Source organism: Vulpes lagopus, chromosome 9 (genome assembly GCF_018345385.1).
Source record: "Vulpes lagopus strain Blue_001 chromosome 9, ASM1834538v1, whole genome shotgun sequence".
NCBI lineage: Eukaryota > Metazoa > Chordata > Mammalia > Carnivora > Canidae > Vulpes > Vulpes lagopus.
The window spans coordinates 32,724,539-32,747,827 of record NC_054832.1 but is presented as its reverse complement, the minus strand read 5'-3'; the positions used below and the strand labels follow the sequence as shown (position 1 = coordinate 32,747,827).

The 23,289-nt window shown below is 39.8% G+C and overlaps 1 protein-coding gene across 5 annotated transcripts in view; it reads right to left on the bottom strand.

Moving 5' to 3' along the window:
- DPYS (dihydropyrimidinase) overlaps nt 1–23,289 on the bottom strand; it is an 80,242-nt gene that overhangs the window by 54,446 nt on the left and 2,507 nt on the right. For all 5 annotated transcript variants that reach the window (XR_005990019.1, XM_041769686.1, XM_041769687.1 and 2 more), the window contains exons 2-4: nt 9,671–9,829; nt 6,249–6,428; nt 4,079–4,268 (exon numbers count right to left, since the gene is read on the bottom strand). Coding sequence is in view for 4 of the 5 variants with exons in the window: in XM_041769686.1 (XP_041625620.1) it covers nt 4,079–4,268; nt 6,249–6,428; nt 9,671–9,829 (529 nt within the window). In the remaining variant the exon portion in view is untranslated. The remainder of the gene's footprint in view (nt 1–4,078; nt 4,269–6,248; nt 6,429–9,670; nt 9,830–23,289) is intronic.

Sequence of the window (23,289 nt, the reverse complement as noted above, 5' to 3'; positions counted from 1 at the left end):
ACCAAGACTTAAAAAAAAAAAAAAAAGATGAAAATTGACTCAGCAAGAAATGGATGTGGATGTCCATTTCTTTTCCCCAGGTTTGGGGTGTTTTCAGCTGATCTTGTTTTAAATATACTTTTTGTCCCTTTCTCTTTCTCTTCTCCTGGAATTCCTTTTTCCATTGTGTTTCATAATTCCTGTAGGTTTTCTTCACTCTTCCCATTCTTTTTCCTTTTTAGTATTCTGAACGGGTAAATGTTCTATCCTTCTGGTCGTTGACTCTTCTGCATAGTTGAGTCTACTTGTGAAATTCTCTATTTAATTCCTCAGGTCAATTACTGTACTTTTTAACTCAAAGATTTTTGTGGTTTTGTTTGTTGATGGTAACTACTTCCTTGTCAAACTTCTCATTTTGTTCATGCCTCTTTTTCCTAATTTCATGTAGTTGTCTGTTGCTTGTAGTACACTAAACTTCTTTAAGAGGATTATTCTGAATTCTTTGGCAGTTCATAGGTCTCCATTTTGTTAAGGTCAGTTACTGGGGCTTGATTAGTTTCCTCTGGTGGTATCATATTTATCTGATTTTGTGTATGTGTGTGTGTGTGTGTGTGAGTTTCTTGATTCCCTAGGTTTGTGTCTATGTGTTTAAGGAATTGGGATTCCCTTCTAGACTTTACACAGTGGCTTTGGCAGAACAATTCACCAGTCAACTCAGTTTGGGTTTCTGAGTGTGTCTGCTGGTAACGTCTTTGGGCAGGTGGGGCTTAATTTATCAAACTTTTCCAAGCTTCAGTTTTATCAGTCACAAAACTGATAAAACTTGGCTTAAGCATTGTTATGACAATTTAAAAAATAATATATATTAAATTGCACTAATTACAAAATATATAGTAAAACAGGAAATGACATGAGACATATTAAAATATGTGCCAGGCACATATGAAGTACTCAACAAATAATGTTGTTGTTATATTACTATTAATGCTCATGCTGCTCTCTTCTGGGTAGATAGCTGGCAATTCAACAATAATATCAAATTTAGTAGCATTGTATTGCTAGGCTACTATAATATAGAATTAATAATTGGATCCCTTTTGTGCTTCCTGGAACAGTGATTCTCAAACTTTAATATGCATATGAATCACCTGGGATTCTAGTTATAAGTGCAGATTCTGATTCAATGTGTCTGGGATGGGGTCCAAGGCTCTGCATTTCTAATGAGCTCTCGGGGGATGCTAGTGCTGCATTCTAGGGACCACACTCTGATGGTGAGGCCCTGATGACAGAATGGGCTGGCAAAGATATTTACAGATAGCATGTGTTTATATCATAAATTTCTAAGGCTAAATTATTTCTTATTTAAATATGATAACAATGAATAGATTGATTGCTATAACAATGAATAGATTGCTCTTTTATGTTAGATTTTAAAAATTTGTTAGATTATAAATGAGTAAAAGGCATTCACCATGTGAACAGTTTGGCATTATTTATGCCCATCCCACCCCCTATGCCTTTGGGTTTTCTGCTTGATCACATGTGAGAGTTCATATGCCAGGTGTAGGAAACCTCTTTTGCCAATTTATTCTGGACCTCTGCTGCCTCTGATGGTTGTACATTAGAGCATTTTCACAAGTGTTACCCCAGTAGGTCTGACTCCACCAGAATATTTGGGTTGACATTTTAAATATTTCATATTTACAATCCTTTGGAAAGAGATTAGCAATATCCAAAAAGGATGTATGCATTTAGCCTTTGAACCAACAGTCTCACTTTACTCTGAGGATCCTCTCCTGTGGCAGGCAGAATAATGGTGCCCAGACATCCACGTCCTCATCCCCATAAGTTGTTAATACGTTCTCCTATGTGGCAAAAAAGACTTCATGGATGTGATAAGTTAAGAACTTGAGATAAGGACTTTCCCCTGGATTAACAGGGTAGGCTCAATGTAATCTGAGAGCCCTTAAAATAGAAGAGAGGGGCAGGAGAAGAGAGTAGAATAATGCAATGTTCCCCATCCACCACTGCAGCTTTGGACATGGAGCAAGGGAATAAGAACCAAGGAACATGGTTGGTCTCTAGAAGCTAGAAAATGCAAGGAAAGGGATTGTCCACCTAGAGCCTCAAGGAAAAGGATAAGCATGGCTGACAACTTGGTGTTAGCCCAGTAAGATGTGTGTTAGACTTCTGACATTCAGAACTGTAAGAGAATACATTTGTGTTGTCTTAAGCCACTGAGTTTGTGGCAATCTGTTACAGTAGCAACAGAAAACTAATACATATTTTGCATAACACAGCATATGTATAAGGCCATCACTGTGGTTTTATATGCAAGAGCTGAAGATTGAAAACAGCCTAGGTGTCCAACAGTAGGGGACAAGTTGAACAAATACAGCAGCATACTCTGCACCTGTAGGAAAGAATGAAGAAAATTCTCTATACCTAACATAAGCTGACCTTCAGGACATATTTTCAAGTAGGAAAAAAAAGCAAGATACAGAATATGAGGTATACTATTTTACGTTTCAAGTAGGAAAGAAAGACAAATAAGAATAGGCATACGTTTTTTCATAAAGAGAAACACTATAAAGATAGGTCAGTAATAAATTAATAAAAATAATTAGTAATGGAGTGTAGGATGAGTTGCCAGCGAAGAAAGTAGGACTTCTCTGAGAATATTTTTTTAAATATATAGTCATAAATAAATAAATAAATAAATAAATAAATAAATAAAATACATATATATAATCTTGACTTTTGGACCATGTAAATGCTTTACATATTCCAAAATAAAATAAAATTTAAATGTCCATATTCAATAGTTTTCTGCCCATGATTTGCTCCAAAACCTTCTCTAGACTTTTACCCTGCGCCTAATGGAATTCTATCCCAGTAAAAAATTAATACCTCAGATCAACAAACTTTTTCTTGACAGAACTGTCAAAATCGTAGCTTGATGTGGGTTAAGATTGCCCGTTTCTGCTGACTGTGCTATTTCTTAAATTATATTCTGACATTATGGACCTGACTGACAGGCTGTATAGGACATGGTACATCATTTACAAAGCAAGTAATTACAGAGCGACCAATTCCATAGAGTTGGCAACAGAGCCACCTGGTGGCAGAAAGTCAGTATTTTCTTTTTGAAGTGCTGTGCTCTTTGACACTGAAATTATATTACTGGGGATAATAATACTTCTCCCTGGGAGAAGTAACCAGAAATAGTTGATAGTAAGACCTTATTGGCTCCTGTGTGAAACTGAGTTTAGTCCTAACACAATATGTCAATGGATTACATTTTTAAAACACACAAAATCCCTATTGAACATTCATGCAACAAGAAGCAAATTTTGACAAAATTAATTTTAATGTCAATTAAAGAATGCCAAATCTATTTTCATAATTTTTATAATCCATATTTTAAAAATTCAGCCAGTTTCTGTTTAAAAAGAAAACAAAGAGCCACGATGATTTATAAGATTATTTCTGACTTCCTGGCTTTTAAACATGAGATGATACGATAGAAGCTACTAGCACATCCTAGGAGTGTCTATTATATGTGGTGGGAAGGGCTTTGGTTTTAAAATATTAAAATAATTGTCATAAAAATACTATTTGGATAAGTGCTTTAATGGCTCTAATACTCAAGAAGGTATCCCAAAAATCAATTCAATTTGAAAGAAATTTGTTGAGCATCTACTATGTACCATCCTGATTCAGGTACTAGGAGGAACAGTGGAGATGCCTAAGAGACAGGTAAGTTTCTTTAGCTAACCGGAGAGTTTGCTTTTAGCCATCAGATTAAAAAGTGGGCTGCAGATTAAAGAGTGGGGTACCTGTGGCTGAAGGAAATGTCTTGAGGTTTCCAGGATGGTGGAGAAATAACCTAAGCAGTCATGAAGATGAGCAGAAAAGGAGGGTAAAACTAGACATGCAGAGGGTGCAAGAAAACAGTCAGGATGTTAATAAAAATGAGGAAGACAAGCTGCAGAAATTCATGTGTGACCTTCTCATAAGCAAAGCCGGAGCTGTGGCCGATTTACTTCACTCTTCAGCTAACATTGAGCTACAGGTGAGCTTCTCGCTCAGGAATTACCATCTCTCCTTGCATCCGCTATGACCTTGGCTGCAGACTTGCTCATCACGTGCACGACATAGAGAGGGCAGTTCACGGCGCTGGCTATGGTGATGGCTCTCAGCGTGGCCTCTGCCTCCACTGCTTCAGGGCGGCACAGCTCATGGCCCTCTGGCCCTGTTATCCCCAAAGCCAGCATCTTCTTTGCTCCCTACAAAGACAGTGGGAACCGACACATGTGCAAGGAAGGTTTACTGACAAGTACCATTATCTTATTGTAAATTAAATACATGGCCAAGCTTTCAGATCTGTTAGGTGCAGAGGGGTGTGTGTGTGTGTGTGTGTGTGTGTGTGTGTCTGTGTGTGTATTTAACAAACAGAATTTTGCCACATGAACATGACACTTAGTATATGTTAGGTTTTCATACGTATATTTCACAATTAAATTATTTTGATTGAAAAGCTGAAAAAGAAGGACACATGGGTGGCTCAGCAGTTGAGCATCTGCCTTCGGCTCAGGGCATGATTCCCGGGTCCCAGGATCAAGTCCCACATCAGGCTCCCTGCATGGAGCCTGCTTCTCCCTCTGCCTATGTCTCTGCCTCTCTCTCTCTCTCTCTCTCTCTGTGTGTGTGTGTGTGTGTGTGTGTGTGTGCGTCTCTCACGAATAAATGGATAAAAATCTTTAAAAAGGGGAACCCTGGGTGGCGCAGTGGTTTGGTGCCTGCCTTTGGCCCAGGGCGCGATCCTGGAAACCCGGGATCGAGTCCCACATCGGGCTCCCAGTGCATGGAGCCTGCTTCTCCCTCTGCCTATGTCTCTGCCTCTCTTTCTCTCTGTGTGACTATCATAAATAAATAAAAATTTTAAAAATAAAAAAAAATCTTTAAAAAGAAAAAAAAGAAAAGCTGAAAAGATATGAGGTTAATTCTAATCACATTCTTTTTTTTAAAGATTTTATTTATTTATTCATGAGAGACAGAGAGAGGCAGAGAAACAGGCAGAGGGAGAAGCAGGCTCCATGCAGGGAGCCCAACATGGGACTCGATCCTGGGTCTCCAGGATCACACCCTGGGCTGCAGGCGGCGCTAAACCGCTGCACCACCAGGGCTGCCCTCTAATCACATTCTTATTACTAGCTTTGGTTACTAGCTTTGGTTTTATAAAAACCAAATATTTGAACTCCCAATACTGTTGAAGTGACTCATATTACATAAGCAGCTGTGTTTTTAATTGAATCATAGTCTTCACCACCCCACCCACTGAACGATATTGGACCAGACATTTTTCCACTCCAAAATGTTATTTCTTGCTTACAAAAAAAGCAGGAAGTCAACACTCCGAGTGGCAAAATAACTGGCCCGGTGTCACAGCTAGGAAGCGGGAACATCCAATTTGAACTTTGGTCTGCTTGAGTTTACACTCATGCTTGCTTCTCGTGATCCCTGATTGTCTCCTGACCACCCAGCCTCACTTTCCCTGACTTTAAAGTGAGCGGAGCCTAGGGAGAAAAAGAAGTCAGCTAATATAAAGGGTAAGAGACAGCTTTTTAAATCTTGCAGATGATATACCCTTTGGGCATTAAAAATGGAACTCACATGAGAAATAAATACCTCCAGAGCACATTTTAATACCCAGTTTCTGAAAAGAGTGAGGCTTTAAACAGCACTTAATACACTGCTTAAGTCATCAGATCCTGCTCATTCCATACTCTGGCATTCTGAACCAGCAGGCAGAGCTACTAAAAGAAGAAAGAAAGAAGAAAGAAGAAAGAAGAAAAGAAAGAAAGAAAGAAAGAAAGAAAGAAAGAAAGAAAGAAAGAAAGAAAGAAAGAAAGAAAGAAAGAAGAAAGAAAGAAAGAAAGAAAGAAAGAAAGAAAGAAAGAGAAAGAAAGTGCTGGGATACACAAAGTATTTGAGAAACATGTTTGAGATCTGGTCGGCTTGAGTTGACAATTTTAAATAGCAGACTTGAAAAAGGGAAATCTTCATTCCAATACATATATCACCTGAATAAAAAAGAGCACAGACTTAAATAAACCGAGTCAAGTATTTCCAAGCCACACAACATTAGTTTCTGAATTTCCATTCTTCCAATGCATAGAATGATTTCACTTACTTGGGTCCAACTGTCTTCAGCTTAAGTCACGGCCATTTCATTTGTGGCAAAGCTCTGAGATAAAAATGCTTACCTCTGCAATCAGGTCTCCATTTTCAGCGTGGACCAGAGCAATCGCTCCAATTTCCTTGCACTGAGAGAAGGCAGCGTACAGCTCCTCATCCCTCACCATGTACAGGTCCTTATAGGCCATAAACATCTTGAAAGAGTTCACACCTTTGTCTTGGGTAAGGATTTTCATTTCTTCTTTAACCTAAAAGGGAACAACAGTCACACACCAAAAAATGCCATGTTTTAATTTAATAATAATTTCAACATTTTCTTCAACATTCAAAATGTTGCATTCAGAAGAGAAATAAGCAAAATAAGGAGAACAGTTTAATTCCAGAAAAAAATGCAGTTAAGGCCTTGTTCTTTCCCCCAGGTTAGACCTCGCTTCATCTGATGAAGCACTGTTGGAATGATGCTTTTAAATCATGAAAGTGTTCATACTTTGCCCAAAAGTACTTAATTTCTTTATGTGGACATAAAATTGTCAGCATCTACCTCCTGATGGGAGGAAATTATTTTAGAAAATGAAAACAAAGCCTTTTGGCAGCAACAGAAGCAATGATGTCTCTAGGAGGAATCAAAGCTAATATGAGGTAAGGCTTGGGGCTCAGGTCTGAAACCCACAGGATGGACTCTCAGGTAGAGGAGACAGACGTGGGTTGAGCCTCCAGGTGGCTCCTCGGAGGTGAGAGACTCTGGACGGGCTGGAAAGCTTCAGATGTGCTAAAGGTAAGGGGCAAGGGGAGATCCAAACAAGCTCAGGAACTACCCTTGCAGGTCCATTTCAAGTCTCAATAGAAACTAAAAAAATCAAAATAAAAAAAATGGTAGATTTGACCAAATAAAATTGTTTGAATTTCTATATGGTAACACACACACACCCAACATATGTTCTAGGCATAGGATTATTTCTCTTGGTTGTTGTCTATGAACCTTATAAGAGAAAGTCTTAACATTGCAGGTAAAAAATACTACCAACAATTCAAACAGTAAATACAAATGACTAGTAAGCATGAAAAAATGTTAACCTTTTTGCAGGTTAAAAAGTGCAAAATAAAACAATGCAATTTTTCCTATTGAACAAGCAAAGTTTACAAATGACTCTGTTATCTGTTAGATTACTCACTTCTATCAGTATTTATTCCCTTAGTAATTTTTCTTACTTTTCTCTGTGGTGCTTTATCACCCAGCATGTTATACACTTACTTTTTAATGGCATCCCCCCCACTAGAATTGCAGCCCCATAAGAGCCAGGGCTTTGTACAGTGTCCCCTGCCATATATAGAAGACTGCCTGCTCAATAACTATTTGCTGAATGGATGACTGGCTAACTGAAAAAATATATTTATACACACACACACACACACACACACACACACATTATTTATATAGCATTTCCACAAAGAAATGGAAAAAAACATTAAAATGTTGAGAGTGGTCACCAGTGAAGTGATGGAATGAGGTCCAAGATATGCTAAGGGACAATAGCAAGGAGCAGAACATGATATAGAGTGCCTCATTTTTCATATTGGGGGTTTCTTTGCTATTTGTTTTTTGTTTTTTTGTTTTTTTTTTTTTTTTTACTTTTCTATAGTTTCAAGTTTTCTACTACTGAGTACATTATTTTTATAGTCAGGAAAAAAATGCCTTAAACATTTTAGCATATGCACATGGTGGGCTTCCAAATGCGGGCACCATGGCTTAAGCCTTGCTGCTCCAAAAGTGTGCTACCTGAACCAGTGACACTGGCATTTGTTAGAAATGCAGATTCTCAGGCCATGCTCCAAACTTGCTACTATGGGTTGACTTGTCCCCCTAAAATTCATATGTTGACGTCCTCACTCCTAGTACCTCAAAATGTGACCTTATTTGGAAATAGAGGCACTGCAGATCCAATCTTAGGTTGGGCTCTAATCTAATATGATCGATGTTTTTATAAAAAGGGGAAATCTGGACACAGACAGGTACACAGGAGAATGCCATGTAAAGATGAAGGCAGAGGATAGGGTGGTGCTTCTACAAATCAAAAAACATCCAAGATTACCAGCAAACCAGGAGAAGGCGGCAAGAAGCATGCACCAGATTCTCCCTCAAAGTCCCCAGAAGGAAGCAACCCTACCAACATCTTGATCTCAAACTTCTAGTCTCCGGGACTGTGAGACAATACATCTCGGCTGTTTAAGCCACTCAATCTCTGGTTCTTTGTCACAGCAGCCCTAGCAAACTAATGCATTTACTGAACATAATCTGTATTTTAACAATTTCACCAAGTAACCATTTGCATAGTAAAGTATGAGAAACACTGTAAGGGCAAACATCGTCGCCTTTGCTCTGTTATAAAATAAAGAGTGGGAGGAAGGAAAGAAGGAGGGAGGGAGGAAGGGAGAAAGGAGAAGATCAAGAAGATCCTAAAAGCACAAAAGAGATTAGATGCATCACTTAGAATGGTGTTTTGGAAAAAAAATTAACTTTTGCTATGGACTGTAAACATTGCTACTATGTTTGCCGAACAATCTGTTAAAGATTCTTTGTTTTATATTAATTTGGTACTGAATCCCAACTTTTAGGAGGAAATACAGGCATAAGTTACATGTTAAGTTCAAATAAAGTCACCCGTGTGAAACCCCTTCTGGTAAAAGGATTCTGAATTAAGTCCAATATGGAAAAACATATGGTGGTGATTGAAATTAAAGTAAAAATTTCTTCCAAAGTACACATACGCTTTTTTTTATGAACAGAAATAAACGTACTTTAACATCTCTCAAAACTATCTTCAAAATGTTCCTGATCTGTCCCTTCCTTGTTTTTTCTCCAGATATTAAACATTTCTTTTTTAAAAAATTTTTTTTATTCATTTATGATAGTCACACAAAGAGATAGAGAGAGAGAGAGAGAGGCAGAGACATAGGCAGAGGGAGAAGCAGGCTCTATGCACCGGGAACCCGATGTGAAACTCGATCCCGGGTCTCCAGGATCGCCCTGGGCCACAGGCAGGCGCCAAACCGCTGCACCACACAGGGATCCTGATATTAAACATTTCTAATGGAAGTTCTACTCTGTGGGAAAATATCACTTAGAAGAGCCTGGAAATGTTAAAATTGAGACATTCGGTATTTTAAAAAGTTACAGTAAAAGATTTTATAATTCATGGATTATGTATTAGGAAAGGCTATTGTGAATGAGTACAAAGGATTTATCCTACCATCTTTATATGCTTAAACATTTTTTTTAGTTTTTCCAACTGATAATACTTCATAGGATTCCAAACTCCAAAGGTACAAAAGAATATGCAAGGAGAAGTCCTCCCTCTAATTCTGACTTCCAGTCATCCAGGGAAGCAACTGATATCACCATTTCTTACGTTTTGACATTACCAGTTTCTTGATATTGCACAGAGCAAGGACTAGGAGACAAAATGGAAGAAATGGACCCCTGCTGGTTCACCTGGTCACTCCACCATGTCACGGCCACATGAAGGCTGTAGTCACAGCAGACTTTGGGATCAGCCCAGCTTCGCCAGGTCTCAAAGGCCTGGATGAGGGAACCGCCTTTCTGAGGAATGGCAAAATCAATGATCATGGTGGTGCCTCCTGCAAGGGCAGCCTGGAATCAGAAGAAGATTTCAACAGGTTAGCCATCAGTTATCTAGCTGAGTCATTTATCTCCTTGAATGCTACGCATTTGCAAGCCCTTGGGCAAGCTTGATGAGTCTAGAAAATTGGACAATGATGCTGCCTGTTTAAAAGACCCAGAGGGACATGGGGCACCTGGGTGGCTCAGTCGGTTAGGTGTCTGCCTTTGGCTCAGGTCATGATTTCAAGGTCCTGGGATCGAGCCCACATCAGACTTCTTGCTCAGTGGGGAGCCTGCTTCTTCCTCTCCCTGACCCTTCCCTGCCTTTGTGCATGCTTACATGATTTCTCTCTCTCACAAATAAATAAAATCTATAAAAATAAGTAAATAAATACCCAGGGGGACACGAATAGACTTTCCACAAATTAAAGTTGGAAATACTAAAATTGCTGGAACTGCTTCTGAAAAATGACATATCTGATGAAAAGAAAATGGCTTTAGCCCAAACAAAACTGAGTGAGGCCTAGAAGGAAAACCTGAGATGAACAAATGGAGAAGATGCTAAACTTTTTCTTCTCCAGAAAGCTGTGTTTATTACTGTGAGATCCCATTTCATTAGAACCAGTTGGTGAATTGTATCTCCACCTGCCCCATGCTCCATGCAGAATTGCGGGAGACTCCCACAGTGCCGGCTTCCCCTTCATTCCCCACCACCAACGGGTGATCTTTGTCTCTCCTTAACTCCCAGCTGGCACCTCTAATACATCACCACTTCTCCCTCCCATTTTAGTTCAGCCTGTTCTCATTCTTCACCCTGATGTTTAGATCTCAAGTTTTGCTCCCGCTCCCTCCCATACAAACTCCTCAGTGCAACTAGAAGCACATTCCAGAGCATGGATGTGACCACTTGACTCCAAAGGTTAAAACTGAATGCTTCTCACCACCTTTGGAATGAAGTGGAGTCCTGTTAACATCATCTACAAGGCCCCACGTGATCTGACTCAACTCATATTTTCCTTGATAGGTTATATTATAGTAACTTATGATTAGCTTTAAAAGTTGTCTTAGTGTCTTTGATGAACTACTGAAGTTGATTTTACTTAAAATAAAATCACAAGGTGGTTAATGTGCTTTGAGCTGCGGTAGTCAAACAAGGTAGGTGAAGAAAACAGAGCAGAGGTACAAAGGCTCATGCAGTGGTTAAGGGCACTGACCAAAGAGGCTGACTCATTCCAGAGCAGGAAGCTCAGATTCAGCACTTACCAGCTGAGAAGGCATCAGCCTGTCTCCCAAGTCCCTCCACCAGCAACCCCATCACCCTCCCGGTTAATGCTGTAAAGCCACCCAGATACACCAAGTGATCCCATGTCCTACCCAGTTTATTAGCTCTATTCTTGCTTACTTCAATAGATTTTTATTTTTCCTAAGTCACTTAGCCCCACTCCAATTCTTTTTGCTCTCACAAATCTCACTTTTTGTACAGGATCCTATACTTTATCTCTACTTTTAGATAACATTGCCTGATTCAAGGCAAACAGTATGTATTTGCATTTCTTAAGAAATCCCCACTGGAAAAAAAAAAAAAAAAGAAATCCCCATTGGTTCATGACAGTAATGACAATACTAGAAACAAAATCCTCAGGCTCTGTATTTCTATTTGAATGCAGATTAATCTTCCTGCCTTCTTTCTTATTTTTATTTTCTTTTATTTTATTTTTTGCCTTCTTTCTTAAAGTGTCTTCCCAGTGCATCACAGACATTCCTTGAGGATGAAGGGCATTTTTTTTTTTTTAAGAAAGTGTTGTTAAAAAAAAAAAAAAGTGTTGTTAATTAGAACATTAGAAGAAAATACTTATTTAGTGTCTACTGAACTATAAAATCAAGCTTAAAGAACTATTCTTTCCATTCTTTTCATATTAAAAGTCTTCTACATTCAGGATGTGGGCAAACTAGATACACTGCTGATGGAAATAAAACAAGATGGCACAGCCACTTTGGAAAGCAGTTTTTCAGAAAGTTAAACATGGAGTTAACATATGAGCCAGCAAGTCTAATCCTAGGGATATGTCTCAGAGAAATGAAAATAGGTCCACACAAAAACCTATACACAAATAAATACTCTGAGCAGCATTATTCCTAATAGTCAAAAAGTGGAAACAACCCAAATGTCCACACACTGATGAATGGATGACAAATTGCGGTATATGAACACTATGGAATCTGAGGAAGCAATGGCATAAGCTGCAATGTGAATGAACACATGCTGAGCAAAAGAAGCCAGTCACAGAGGATCACATACTCCAGGATTCCACTTGTATGAAACATCCAGAAGAGGCAAATCCATAGAGACCATAAGTAGGATAGTGGTTGCCTTGGGCTGGAGGGGTTGTGTCAAGGTGATGGCTAAGGGGCACTTGGTTTCTTTTTGGAGTGATAAAATGTTCTAACACTGATTGTGGTGATGGTTGCATAATTCTAGGAATATACTAAACACAACTGACCAGTATACCTTAAGAGGCTGAATTGTATTATATAGGAATTATATCTTAATGAAATTGTTACCAAAAAAAAAAAAAGGTCTACCATGTGTAAGCCATTAAATGGAATGAGAGGCGGTGGGAGGACCCACAAATAATCAGACAGAGTTTCTCCACTTGGATGTCTATCGTCTGGAGGGGGGATGGAAATATGCATTAGTAATTATAATAAAATAATCAGTTCATAATGACAAGTGGCAAGTATACTTCTACAATAAGTGGTAGTATAGAAAATGGTAAGCGAAAAAAAAAAAAAAAAAAAGAAAATGGTAAGCGGAGTGGGGGTAAAAATTGCTAAGTTCCTTAGAAGAGGCCCAGGGGAAAGGTTACCAGGAATTCAGAAGAGGAAAGGATTAACAGACCAGAGGAAGTGTGGATTTAAATTAGCACTAGGACACACATGTGAGGTTGCCAACTGGATAATAATATTTAACTTGCAGTGAGCATTTCTTATGTGCCAGGAACTATTCTGATGTTCTAGATGTTCTAATTTTTGTAATCAACTCACCAGATCTGCAGCAGGGAACATTAGCCTCATTTTAGGGTTGAGGAAACCCAGCACACCACTCTTAAATAACTTGACAAAGGCGGGATTGGAACCAGGTCATCAGGCTCCAGAGCCTGTGCTTTGAGGAACAGCCACCACCGGGTCACTGTGAAGGACTCAAGTGGAAAAGTCAGACGCTCAGTAGAAAGTGGGAAAGGGCAGAATTAAGACCTAGACTAGGATTGATGTGAAGCATTGGTTCCAACAAAAGGAAGGCCAAGCTGCTGGCAGGGGTAATAGGACCCTGTGAGCAAGTTCTGATTGGGATGACTGATGGTTGCAGAGGAGGGAAAGGAGCTCTTGTGTGCGGAGGGAACATGAGTTTGATGTGGAACATTCCGAGTGGGTGGCACACGTCCACTTTGTGTATTTGCACACAGAAAGAAATGCAGACCCAATACTGAGGAGCAATTGAGGCAGAAGAAGGTTGTGACACTCACCTTGGGGAAGATGTCTGAGGGGTCCTGAGGTTGGCTGAAATGACCCCCAGGAGAGAGAAGGGAAGCATGATAATATAAATCACAATAAATGCTCCAGAACATTCCAATACTTAGCAGGAAAGCAACAGCGCCAAGCCAAGACAAACACTTACAGTGGCTGTTTCTGGGTGGCATGATTGCAGGTTGCTATAAATTTCCCTCTAGTTAAGTTTTATTTTTACTATTTGCCAACTTTTCTATAACAATGCACACGTTTTATAGGGAGAAAAAAAGACTTTACAGATAGATGATAAAAATGCCTGTGTATGCTATGGAAATAAAGTACAGACTATTGACAGTGTTCTTGCCAGACTGCAGATGTCATGATGGTCAAAGGGCCATTTTCTCAAAGGACAGTAGATCAAAACTCCTGGTGCTACAATTTGAAAGCTCCCAAATAAGGATTAGTCACACCTGCTCCACCTCCCTGACTCTGCAGGAGCAGGGAAGAAAGAGGAGCCTGTCACTTACTTCTCCTCTCTTTCTTCTTGTTCTATTTCTCCTCCCCCCTCTGCCTCCCTCTCCTTCCCTCTGAATGGAAACAAATTTCAGGAAGCTCTACTGAATGGGAGAAGTGTGGGTAGAAGTACAAAAAACCACAAAATCTGCCAGTTTCCAAACCATGGGGGGCACAAGCCACCTTGGGTCCTGAAGAACAGCTGCCAGCCACTGTCTGCACCCCAGCCTCCTCTGAACCTCCTCCCTCCTCCTCCCCTGGTCTCTCTGGTTACCCACAGTCCTTTCACAGCCCGAGGTTATCAAAAATCCCCAAGTATTATTTCAAGACCTGAAATGTCCCCTTCCTTTCACTGGATCCGGGAGCCATGTGCCAGAGCAGTGGATCTGTATTCCCTAAATAGAGTGTGAAGGAGATGTGCTCCTCCCAGGAGGTATTTACTTCTTCAGAGAAGGGCTTGTGAATGCTCAGGCCTGGGGTAAGTATCTTATACATATTAGCCCATTTAATTAAGCCTCGCTGAAGTCTGGAGAGGTAGAAATGGTTTTTACTTTATAGTTGAGGATACTGAGGCTCAGAGATGTTGAATGACTTCTCCAATGTAGCATAGAGGAGCATATGACTCTGAGGGGTAAGTCGCACCATCAGCCTACTCTGGGCCTCAACCCCCGTGCAGGCCATTTTTCCTCAGCCACTCTTCCATCTCGTAGGATTTGATTTCCAGCCAGGTCATCAGTGAGTCACTACTTTGGGAAATGCAGAGGTTGATAAAATGAATCAAGCACCTAGGAAACCAAATGCCTTATGAAACAAAACAAATCCCATCAGACCGTGAATCAGAAAGCCACAAACAAAGCACAGTTTTACAGAGCTCAGTTGACCTTCATCACCGTGACAATCGCTATTGAAATAATGTGTCCCAAGAAGATTTATAAGGAAGGGCCCTACACTAGTGCTTCTTTACCTGCACACACCTACTGGCCCTGGAATAATCTCAATTCAGCAAACCAACTGGTCAGAACATAACATTTCTAGCCCTCCTCAGATATTTTAGTATCTGTTTAACTACTTTTACCATCAGATGCTTTTAGGTTCACTACGCAGACATTCATCAGGCTTTACCTAACATTTGAGGAATGAAAAGAGTGAACGTTCAGCAGGGAGGGAGAGCCAGTAAAGGGTGAACATTTCTCTCATATTTCTGAGTGAACCTGAATTGTTTCCTTTGTTTTTACTGTTGATTGACTTCATTCCACTTTTATTTGTCAGATAGCCAAACAAAATATATTTACCTTATCTAATCTTGGCTCATAAATCAATTCTTTCAGCTCCTAATTACTTTGGCTGTTCTCCCTTGAAAACTTTCCAATTTATCTAAAGCCTTCTTTTGGGTGGAGGAGAACATGTGCTGTATCAGATGCAAATGTGGTTGAACATAAACTGAGATAAACTCCAAAGAACAGCCGGGTCACAGTGTTATATAACACAAGGTTCTATTTAAGAATGCATTAGGTTGTAAATCATTATAGAAAGCATCTCGAACATTGTCTTCCTTTTGACGGTGTCACCAAATTTTCATTTCTAAGTTCATCTTGGAACAACTGACTTTGTCTCATTAAAATCAGTCATAGGATCTGCTCAATCAACCCAAATAAAGCAGAAGGGAATCCAAGAGGACATCTGAGCCTCAGGGAGAAACCCCTGGCCAGACTCTCAGCTTTCTCATAGTCACTGAGACTTATGAAAACCAACTTTATGACCCCAATTTATGTTCCAATTCCGAAACACCTTCGGCTTTGTAAGGTCCTTGAGTCTATACTGCCTGTCTCCTTGGGTCCTTGAGTCTGAAATATTAGCCACACCATCATTAATCCAACTGTGCAAGCCAGACTGAGGAGACTCCTTGACATTTATCTCTCTTTTTCTTGACATCCTCAGAGCCAACCCATTGGGAAGCCCAGCTTTCGACCCAACCCTACAAATTCCATGAATCTCTTTCCTTCCTGTGTTCTCACCTCTGCTGCCCAGTACTATCTACATCTCCCAATTGAACTAGAGCAGTAGTCTCTTCACTGTCACCTCGTCGCCAGCCATGCTTGCCACTGCCAATCTTATATTGACTTCCCTTTGCCCTTAGGGTGGAAAAAAAGACAATTATTACACATAAGGCTGAACTTTAGCTGACTTCTCTGCTTGCTCTTGGGTCACCTGCCTCCAACCCACTCGTCCCACTCCAGTGACACCATTCCTCCCTCTCCTTGGAGAGCTCTGAGCTCCTTTCTACCTTAGAGAAAGACATTACTCCTGCTCTTCCCTCCCCAGCCCCTCTTCTACTTGATCCAGTGACTATAACCCTGGTTGCACACCAGCATTGTCTAGGGAAATTTATCCCATCCCTCTGAGATCCTCATTGGGTGGATGTAGTTTCACCTCTGTATGCCCCATGCCCATTACAGTGCCTGGTATATAAATATTCTTTAAATGTTTAAGGGAGAGTTTATAAAGAAAACCACAGTCCTAAGATGGGTTCACTTATGGTAGGCCAAGTCACCAAACCAGCTTAAAACCTAACTGCAGTTTAAGTCTCCCTCAGAAATGTAGTCAAGAACTTTTTGGTCAGCACCAGTGAGGTAATCTGTCACACTCACCCTCTCCCAAATAACTTCCTTCCCCACACTCCTTTCTATAAAAACCTTCCATTTTGTAGACACCTTGGAGCTTCTTTCTACTTGCCAGATGGCATGCTGCCTGATTTAGGAATCGCTTAATAAAACCAATTAGATCTTCAAATTTACTCAGCTGAATTTTTGTTCTTGAACAGGAGAAAGGAATAGAGGGATCAATGTATTTCCTCCAATAGCTGGGAGATGGAATAATTTTGATGGTTCACTTTAACAATAGCAAAATGGGAAAGCAGTGTTAAGTTGCATGTTAATATGACATTTCTTTAAAATATTGCTAGACCTACCCATGTAGTTTCCTGGTTCCTTCTGTGAAAGTGTTAATGCAGAATGTAGACCCTGAGAGCATATGAAAGCTAAATGCTCAGTTGTGTCCAAAGCCTATCAATTAATCAGTGTCAACTAGGATTGTTAATACAACAGATTGGAATATATATTTGCCTCAAATGATTTCTTGTGTGTGTGTGTGTTCTTAAGATTTTTATTTATTTGAGAGATAGAAGAATAAAAAACACAAGCAGGGGGAGTGTAGAGGGAGTGGGAAAAGGAGAAGTAGATTCCCCCCGCAGAGCAGAGGCACAACACTGGGGCTCTATCCCAGGACCTTGGGATCACAACCTGAGCCAAAGGCAGACACTTAACTGACTGAGCCACCCAGGGACCCTTGATTTTTTGTGTTTTTGTTTGTTTTGTTTTTAAAGATTACACTTTGTTTTACCTTAAACTAACTTTTAAGGTCTTTGTTTTTATGTGTAAACAGACTCTCAGGGTTTGGGAATGCATGATTACCATGATAACAACTTCTCTATTAGATGTAATGAAACATAACTGAAGAAGCGTCCTCCCTCAATTTGTGACTTGACATGTGATAAGAAGAGCACAAAGTGGAAGTGAGCAGTAGACTCTGGGTAAGTGCTCACTTATCAGCCAAATAGCTTGCTCAGAAACATACCTTGTGATGCAGCAAGCCGTCAGGACTGGCAACCTCACAAAAGGAAAAGAGAACAAAAACCACCATGGTTCTCATCTCTCTTAGCCCAACCACAGTGCCTGCCACTTAGTGGGTTACCAAGAAATATTTGTTGACTGAAATAATAGAACCTAACCATTAACTTGAAAAATCCTTATTTAGGATTGTTCCATATTAGATGGCAGTGACAGGGCCCAGAGGAGGCCACTGTGCCGTAAAAATATATTTTTTAAGGATTTTATTTATTTATGAGAGACACAGAGACACAGGCAGAGGGAGAAGGAAGCAGGCTCCATGCAGGGAGCCTGACATGGGACTCGATCCCAGGACTCCATGATCACACCCTGGGCCATCCCAGGACTCCATGATCACACCCTGGGCCGAAGGCAGGTGCTAAACCGCTGAGCCACTCAGACGTCCCATAAAAACCATCTTGAACTGAAGGCATTTAAGAATAGGTGTTTGTGTGGGGGGGGGGGGGGGCGGGAGGGTGAACTCCCTTATCTGCCTAAAAGCAAAGACTCTCAAAAGAATTCAACTGTAATAAATCCCGTTCTAGGAAGTTTCACCACCAGGAAAGATTGTCTCTTAACACCTGAGACTGGAAACCTGTACCACACCTCAAGACACCCTGTCACAAACTATCAGATCTCCCACCAATTCTCTTAAGAGTCCTTCTGTCTTCCTAAAAGCCACTTGTCTTCCCATAAGTGCCCTTTCTAATCCTCTTCTCTTATTAAGGTCATTTATTTTCCCATACATGCCCTTCTCCCCCTTCCTTTCCCCTGTTAAGGTGGGTTTATTACCCAAAATTTTAATTAACCCTTGAGTCACATTTTTTCTTTGAACTCACAAGTGCATGAAAATTTTAAAGACCTGTCTTTTCACTTGTTAATATGTCTTTTGTTGGTTAATTTGCATGCCTCAGTAACTAAACCTAAGAGGTTACAAGAAAAAGTTTTTCTTTCCAACAATAGCATCAGGGAAACCTTGATTTCTACACTACCTTTGTTGAACATTAAAAACATCTAATCCAGGCAAATGAGGAAGGAAACAAGCAGTGCCATTTAAAGGCATGGAGAGTGAAAAAATAAAAAAATAAAAAAAAAAAATAAAGGCATGGAGAACTCAAGTACCAAAACTAGGGGAAGACAAGTCCTAGATTCTGTAAAGTTCGGGGAAGGAATTCCTAACACACAACACCCTCAGTAGGGCCCTATTTAACATCAAGTGGTTTCAAATTAATCTTTGAGATTTTTTTTTCTTCCTCTGATTAGTTCCAAGATTAACTCTGTAATCAGTAAAGAGCTACTCAAGGAAATCATAGAATTATAAACTCTTAGAGCTGGAACATGCAAACTAATAGCACAATACGAATATTCAAATCTCAGCTTCACCAGCAATGAAAGAAATTCTTGTTTAAGAACATTAAGAAATTCTATGTTTTTCCTACTAAATTGGCATTGATTTTTTTAAGGCAGCAGCTACAATTAGCTAGGATTCAGTGAAATGGGAATTAGAATGTATTGCTCGCGGAGCACAATGAAGAGCCATCAGATGAAGAGCCATCTGAATATATGTATTAAATTCCTTCAAGACTGATCCAATAATCTTTGGTCTAGCCATTTCACTCCGGGGGGGAGGGGGGGTGATTTCTAAATCCATTATCAAGAATCTGTGAGATGATTTATGTTCCAACCTTGTTACAGAAGCAAAAATAAAAACCCCTGGAAACCACCAAAATGTCCACCACTGAGAAGATGGGAGGGAGCTATTAACAGTTTGTGAAACAGAATGAAAAATGAGGCGCGGGGCGGGGGGGGGGGGGCGGTGGTACTTGGAAGGAAAGATAAATCTGGTTTGGAAAATGCTGAATACAGAATGCTTGTGGGATATCCAGGCTGTGAAATCCTCAGGCAGAAATAGAAGCCTGAGGCACAGAGACACCAAGACCAGAGAGAAAGCTCTGAGACTCAGCCTCTGCAAGGATAACAGAGCCATGGAAATCACGTTCTCCAATGATAGTCAAGGTCCCGTGGAAATATGTGATGAATAAGGCTGTCTCTGAAGAGTATGCAAAATTTAGTAGAAAATGTTTATATGCCCTCCCCCAAAGAAAAGCATGAAGACACAGGAAGCAAAATGTTAAAATTATAGGTGACTTAAATATTATTTTTCTTTACACTCAACTATATTTTCCTCTTTAAAAAAAAGAAAACTAATATATATTGAGCATCTATAATGGTCTAGCATTTTCCCAAGGTCTGGATAATGAGTAACATATTGTTTTTATTACTTCCAACAATTTTTTAAAATTAAAGTTGTTCTTCTAACCAATGCATCATTAGACAAACAAGGAAATGTTAATAACCCTGATATAAGAAGTGACTTGCCCAAGGTCACACAGTCAGCCCAAACAGCCTCAGAAGCCCAGCCCTGAGCTCCTGCAAGCAACAGAAAAGGGGATTTGGCTTGCAAACAAGTTTCCTGAAGCACAGTTCTCCTACAAGGTGAAGAAATTCTATAAATACACCACAAACGCACACTTAATCACATACCTTCCACTGCCTTATTATAAGTAATCATCTTGATGGCACTTTACCAAAAAGTTCCAGAGCAAAGTATAATTTCCTTTCTTGATAATTTTGAAAGCTTTTTGTCTTAACACAAAAAAGTGTTCTGCGTGTTTTCCCAATTAAAAAAAAAAACAAAGATCCTTCCACCAGTTACTGATGCTGCCAGATTTTTAATGTGAATCCACCTACTCCAAGCTGCATATATGTCTGAATATCAATATATAAATATTTGAAAACTAGCCAAGCTTTTGTAATTTACTCTCTTATCATAGAATGTAGTAAAGCAAAGTCATAATTCCTTCAACTTTACCTAATTCACAATATCCACTTGAATAAAAAATCCCATTGTTTTTCCTCATGGATATTGAATTATAGGAAGACCACTGTACATGTAGTATAGACCAACAAGATGAAATATGATTTCTTTAAAGCAGAACATTACTTCTATTAGTTACATCAGATAGAAAGCTTTTTACCTGTAATTAAGTAAATCAATTATAAGCTTTAACTCAACTCTGCCATAAATTAGATTGACAAAACATGTAACCTTTGGTTGACCTATATTTCGTTTTTTAAATTGGGCCACATCCCAATCTGGTGATCAATAAACAGGATACCACAAAAGGATCCCTCCTATGTGTCAGACATTATAAATGATCAGCCTTGTGCATGCAGAAAGCAAACATTTGGAGCCCATCTCCTGAAAGCATCATATATCATTTTTCCTTTATAGCTTTCTGTACGTAAGGTACCCATTTCTGTATGGCCATAAAATGCATGTACAAATGCCTCAAAAACCTAATGCCTAAGATGTGTATTTATTTTGATAACCTCTAGCTTTGGGAAGGTGAAGGGCTACAGTGTTTCTCAAGGATGACTGCTCTATTTTGCAACTTACCCAGCATTTTCACTGCATCATCTGCCACTAGGACAAATCTAAAACATCACGTTTTCCCAATAGTTTCAGAAAGGAAGAGAGCCTAGTAGGTAAGAGCCCTAGCAATGGCAGGCACTAAGGAATTTGAAGAGCCCCATGGTCACTTACTGGTGTCTGACCTTAGGCAAGTGACTCAAATTTCAGTTTCTTCAATGGCAGAAGGAGATAATGGCACCCAAGATTGTTGGCAGATGATGCACAGTTTCGCACAGTGCCTGGCACACAGTGAGTGCTTAATAAAATAAATGTTACTTCAATACTATTAATACTGTTGTTTTCAATATAATATACAGCACCAGCAGCATCTACAAAAGACTTCTTTGTTTCTTTTTCCCCCCAAAACCAGAAACTCCAACATTGCCTTGGGAATTATTCTGAAGACTACAAAAGAGGACGAGGTGATTCCATAATGTTCTCCTTTCAGAACTCAAGCCGATACTTTAATGCTCTTTAATGCTCGTGTTTATCTATATTTACCCATCTGGTTCCCTTTTATGGAGTCTCCTCTGTTTCTGGGGGCAGGAGAGGTTATCTCCTGGGATCCAACCAATTCTGAAGTAGACTTTTGTAACTTAGTGTCTTTGGGAGTACTGTTTAATGTTCAACAGGAATTTAGCCTTTGCTAAATCTTTGACCTGAACATCTCTGACCATATTGCTTAATTAAGACCATCCTGTCTAATTAAGATACTAAGGTCATGAAGAACGTGGTTTTTGTTTGTTTGTTTGTTTGTTTAATAGTTGGACAACGTTTAAGTATAGAAACATCTAGAGAATCAGCTGGTGGGTAAGTTGTTTCAGATGTTGATGACTGTAGTACCATAGTATGCTCCAAAGATCTGCCTTCTCATATAGAACTGTAAATCTCTCCATGTTTAGGAATACCCAAATGTCCAAAGAACAACAGACAGACGACTAAGAACCACCTTCCAGGGCCTTATAGCATGCATGCACCGATAATCTTGAGAAAGATAAGGAATGTTCTTCCTTTATTTTTGTTTAATAAATTTTTAAAAATTATTTATTTATTTATTCAGCAGAGACACAGGCAGAGGGAGAAGCAGGCTCCATGCAGGGAGCCAGACGTGGGACTCGATTCCGGGTCCCCAGGATCACGCCCTGGGCTGAAGGCGGCGCTAAACCGCTGAGCCACCCGGGCAGCCCAATGTTCCTCCTTTAGAGCCTTCCAACTCTGCTTCCTGGCTGCATCTCTAGAACTGTGATAGAAAAAGGAAGATGATGAGGGGAAATGATGCTAGTGGGCCTGGCAACTGCTGGTCATAAGGAGCGACTTTGCACCTGGCAAACAAGGGTGTCAATGGAATGCCCTGCCATCAGCAAAGCACTTTGTTAATGATGAGCCTGTGATATGAGAAAGTGTGTGTACAGTAACTGAAAGCACCAGGTTACAAAAGTTCATATACAGGTATCACACACACATACACACACACACACACACTCGTACATACTTGCATAATATGATCTCAGTTATGTAAAATAAAGCATACTAGAAAGCATAAAAGCAATACACCAACACAGAGATTGTAGGTAATATATTTTTCCTACTTTCCTAATATCTTTTTCTCCAATTTTGTACAATCATGTATTGCTTTTATATCTGAGAATTTTATTTAAAACGTAAAAAATCAGTTCATTAAATTTCAGGAAATTTTCCTTGTTAACTAAAGGGCAAAATGGATATTCAATTTTCACAACAGATAATGGTATGTTCTACAAAAAACTTTGACCACTGCCCTGATGATAAAAGTTAATAATTAGTAACTCAGAGTAGGCTTTCCAACTATTGAATTGAGCAGCCCACCCCAGCTCTCTCTCTCTCTCTCTCTCTCTCTGGGTCAAATTGTTCTTTTTTCTATCAAACGTTCTAGTCAATCATACATGACTGGGAAATGTGGAGGGGTGTGTGTGTGTAGAGAATAAAACCATTTGAGAGAAGTTAGTAAGGTAAACGAACTACCGTCCAGACTGCTTGGAAAGCCTGCACAACCAATACCCGGACTAAGTAAACCGATCCGTTTCACACACGAAGGTTTAGGCCTTAAAGATATCAATACTTTGACTCTGGAAAGAGCCTTTTTTTTTTTCTTCTGCAGCGCCAAAAATCAATCTCAAGGAGGGTGAGGGCTTGGCGTTAGCCAAAATGCTGAATGCGGTTTTAACTTTATGGAGCTGTGAGGCAGCCTGGTTCATCTCTAGATCTCGTTTTCAGGAGCTTTGGAGATCCTGGGCCTTTGTGTCTAGAGAAACCCACGCCTCGGCCACCTGGGTTGGCGGCCTGACACGCCT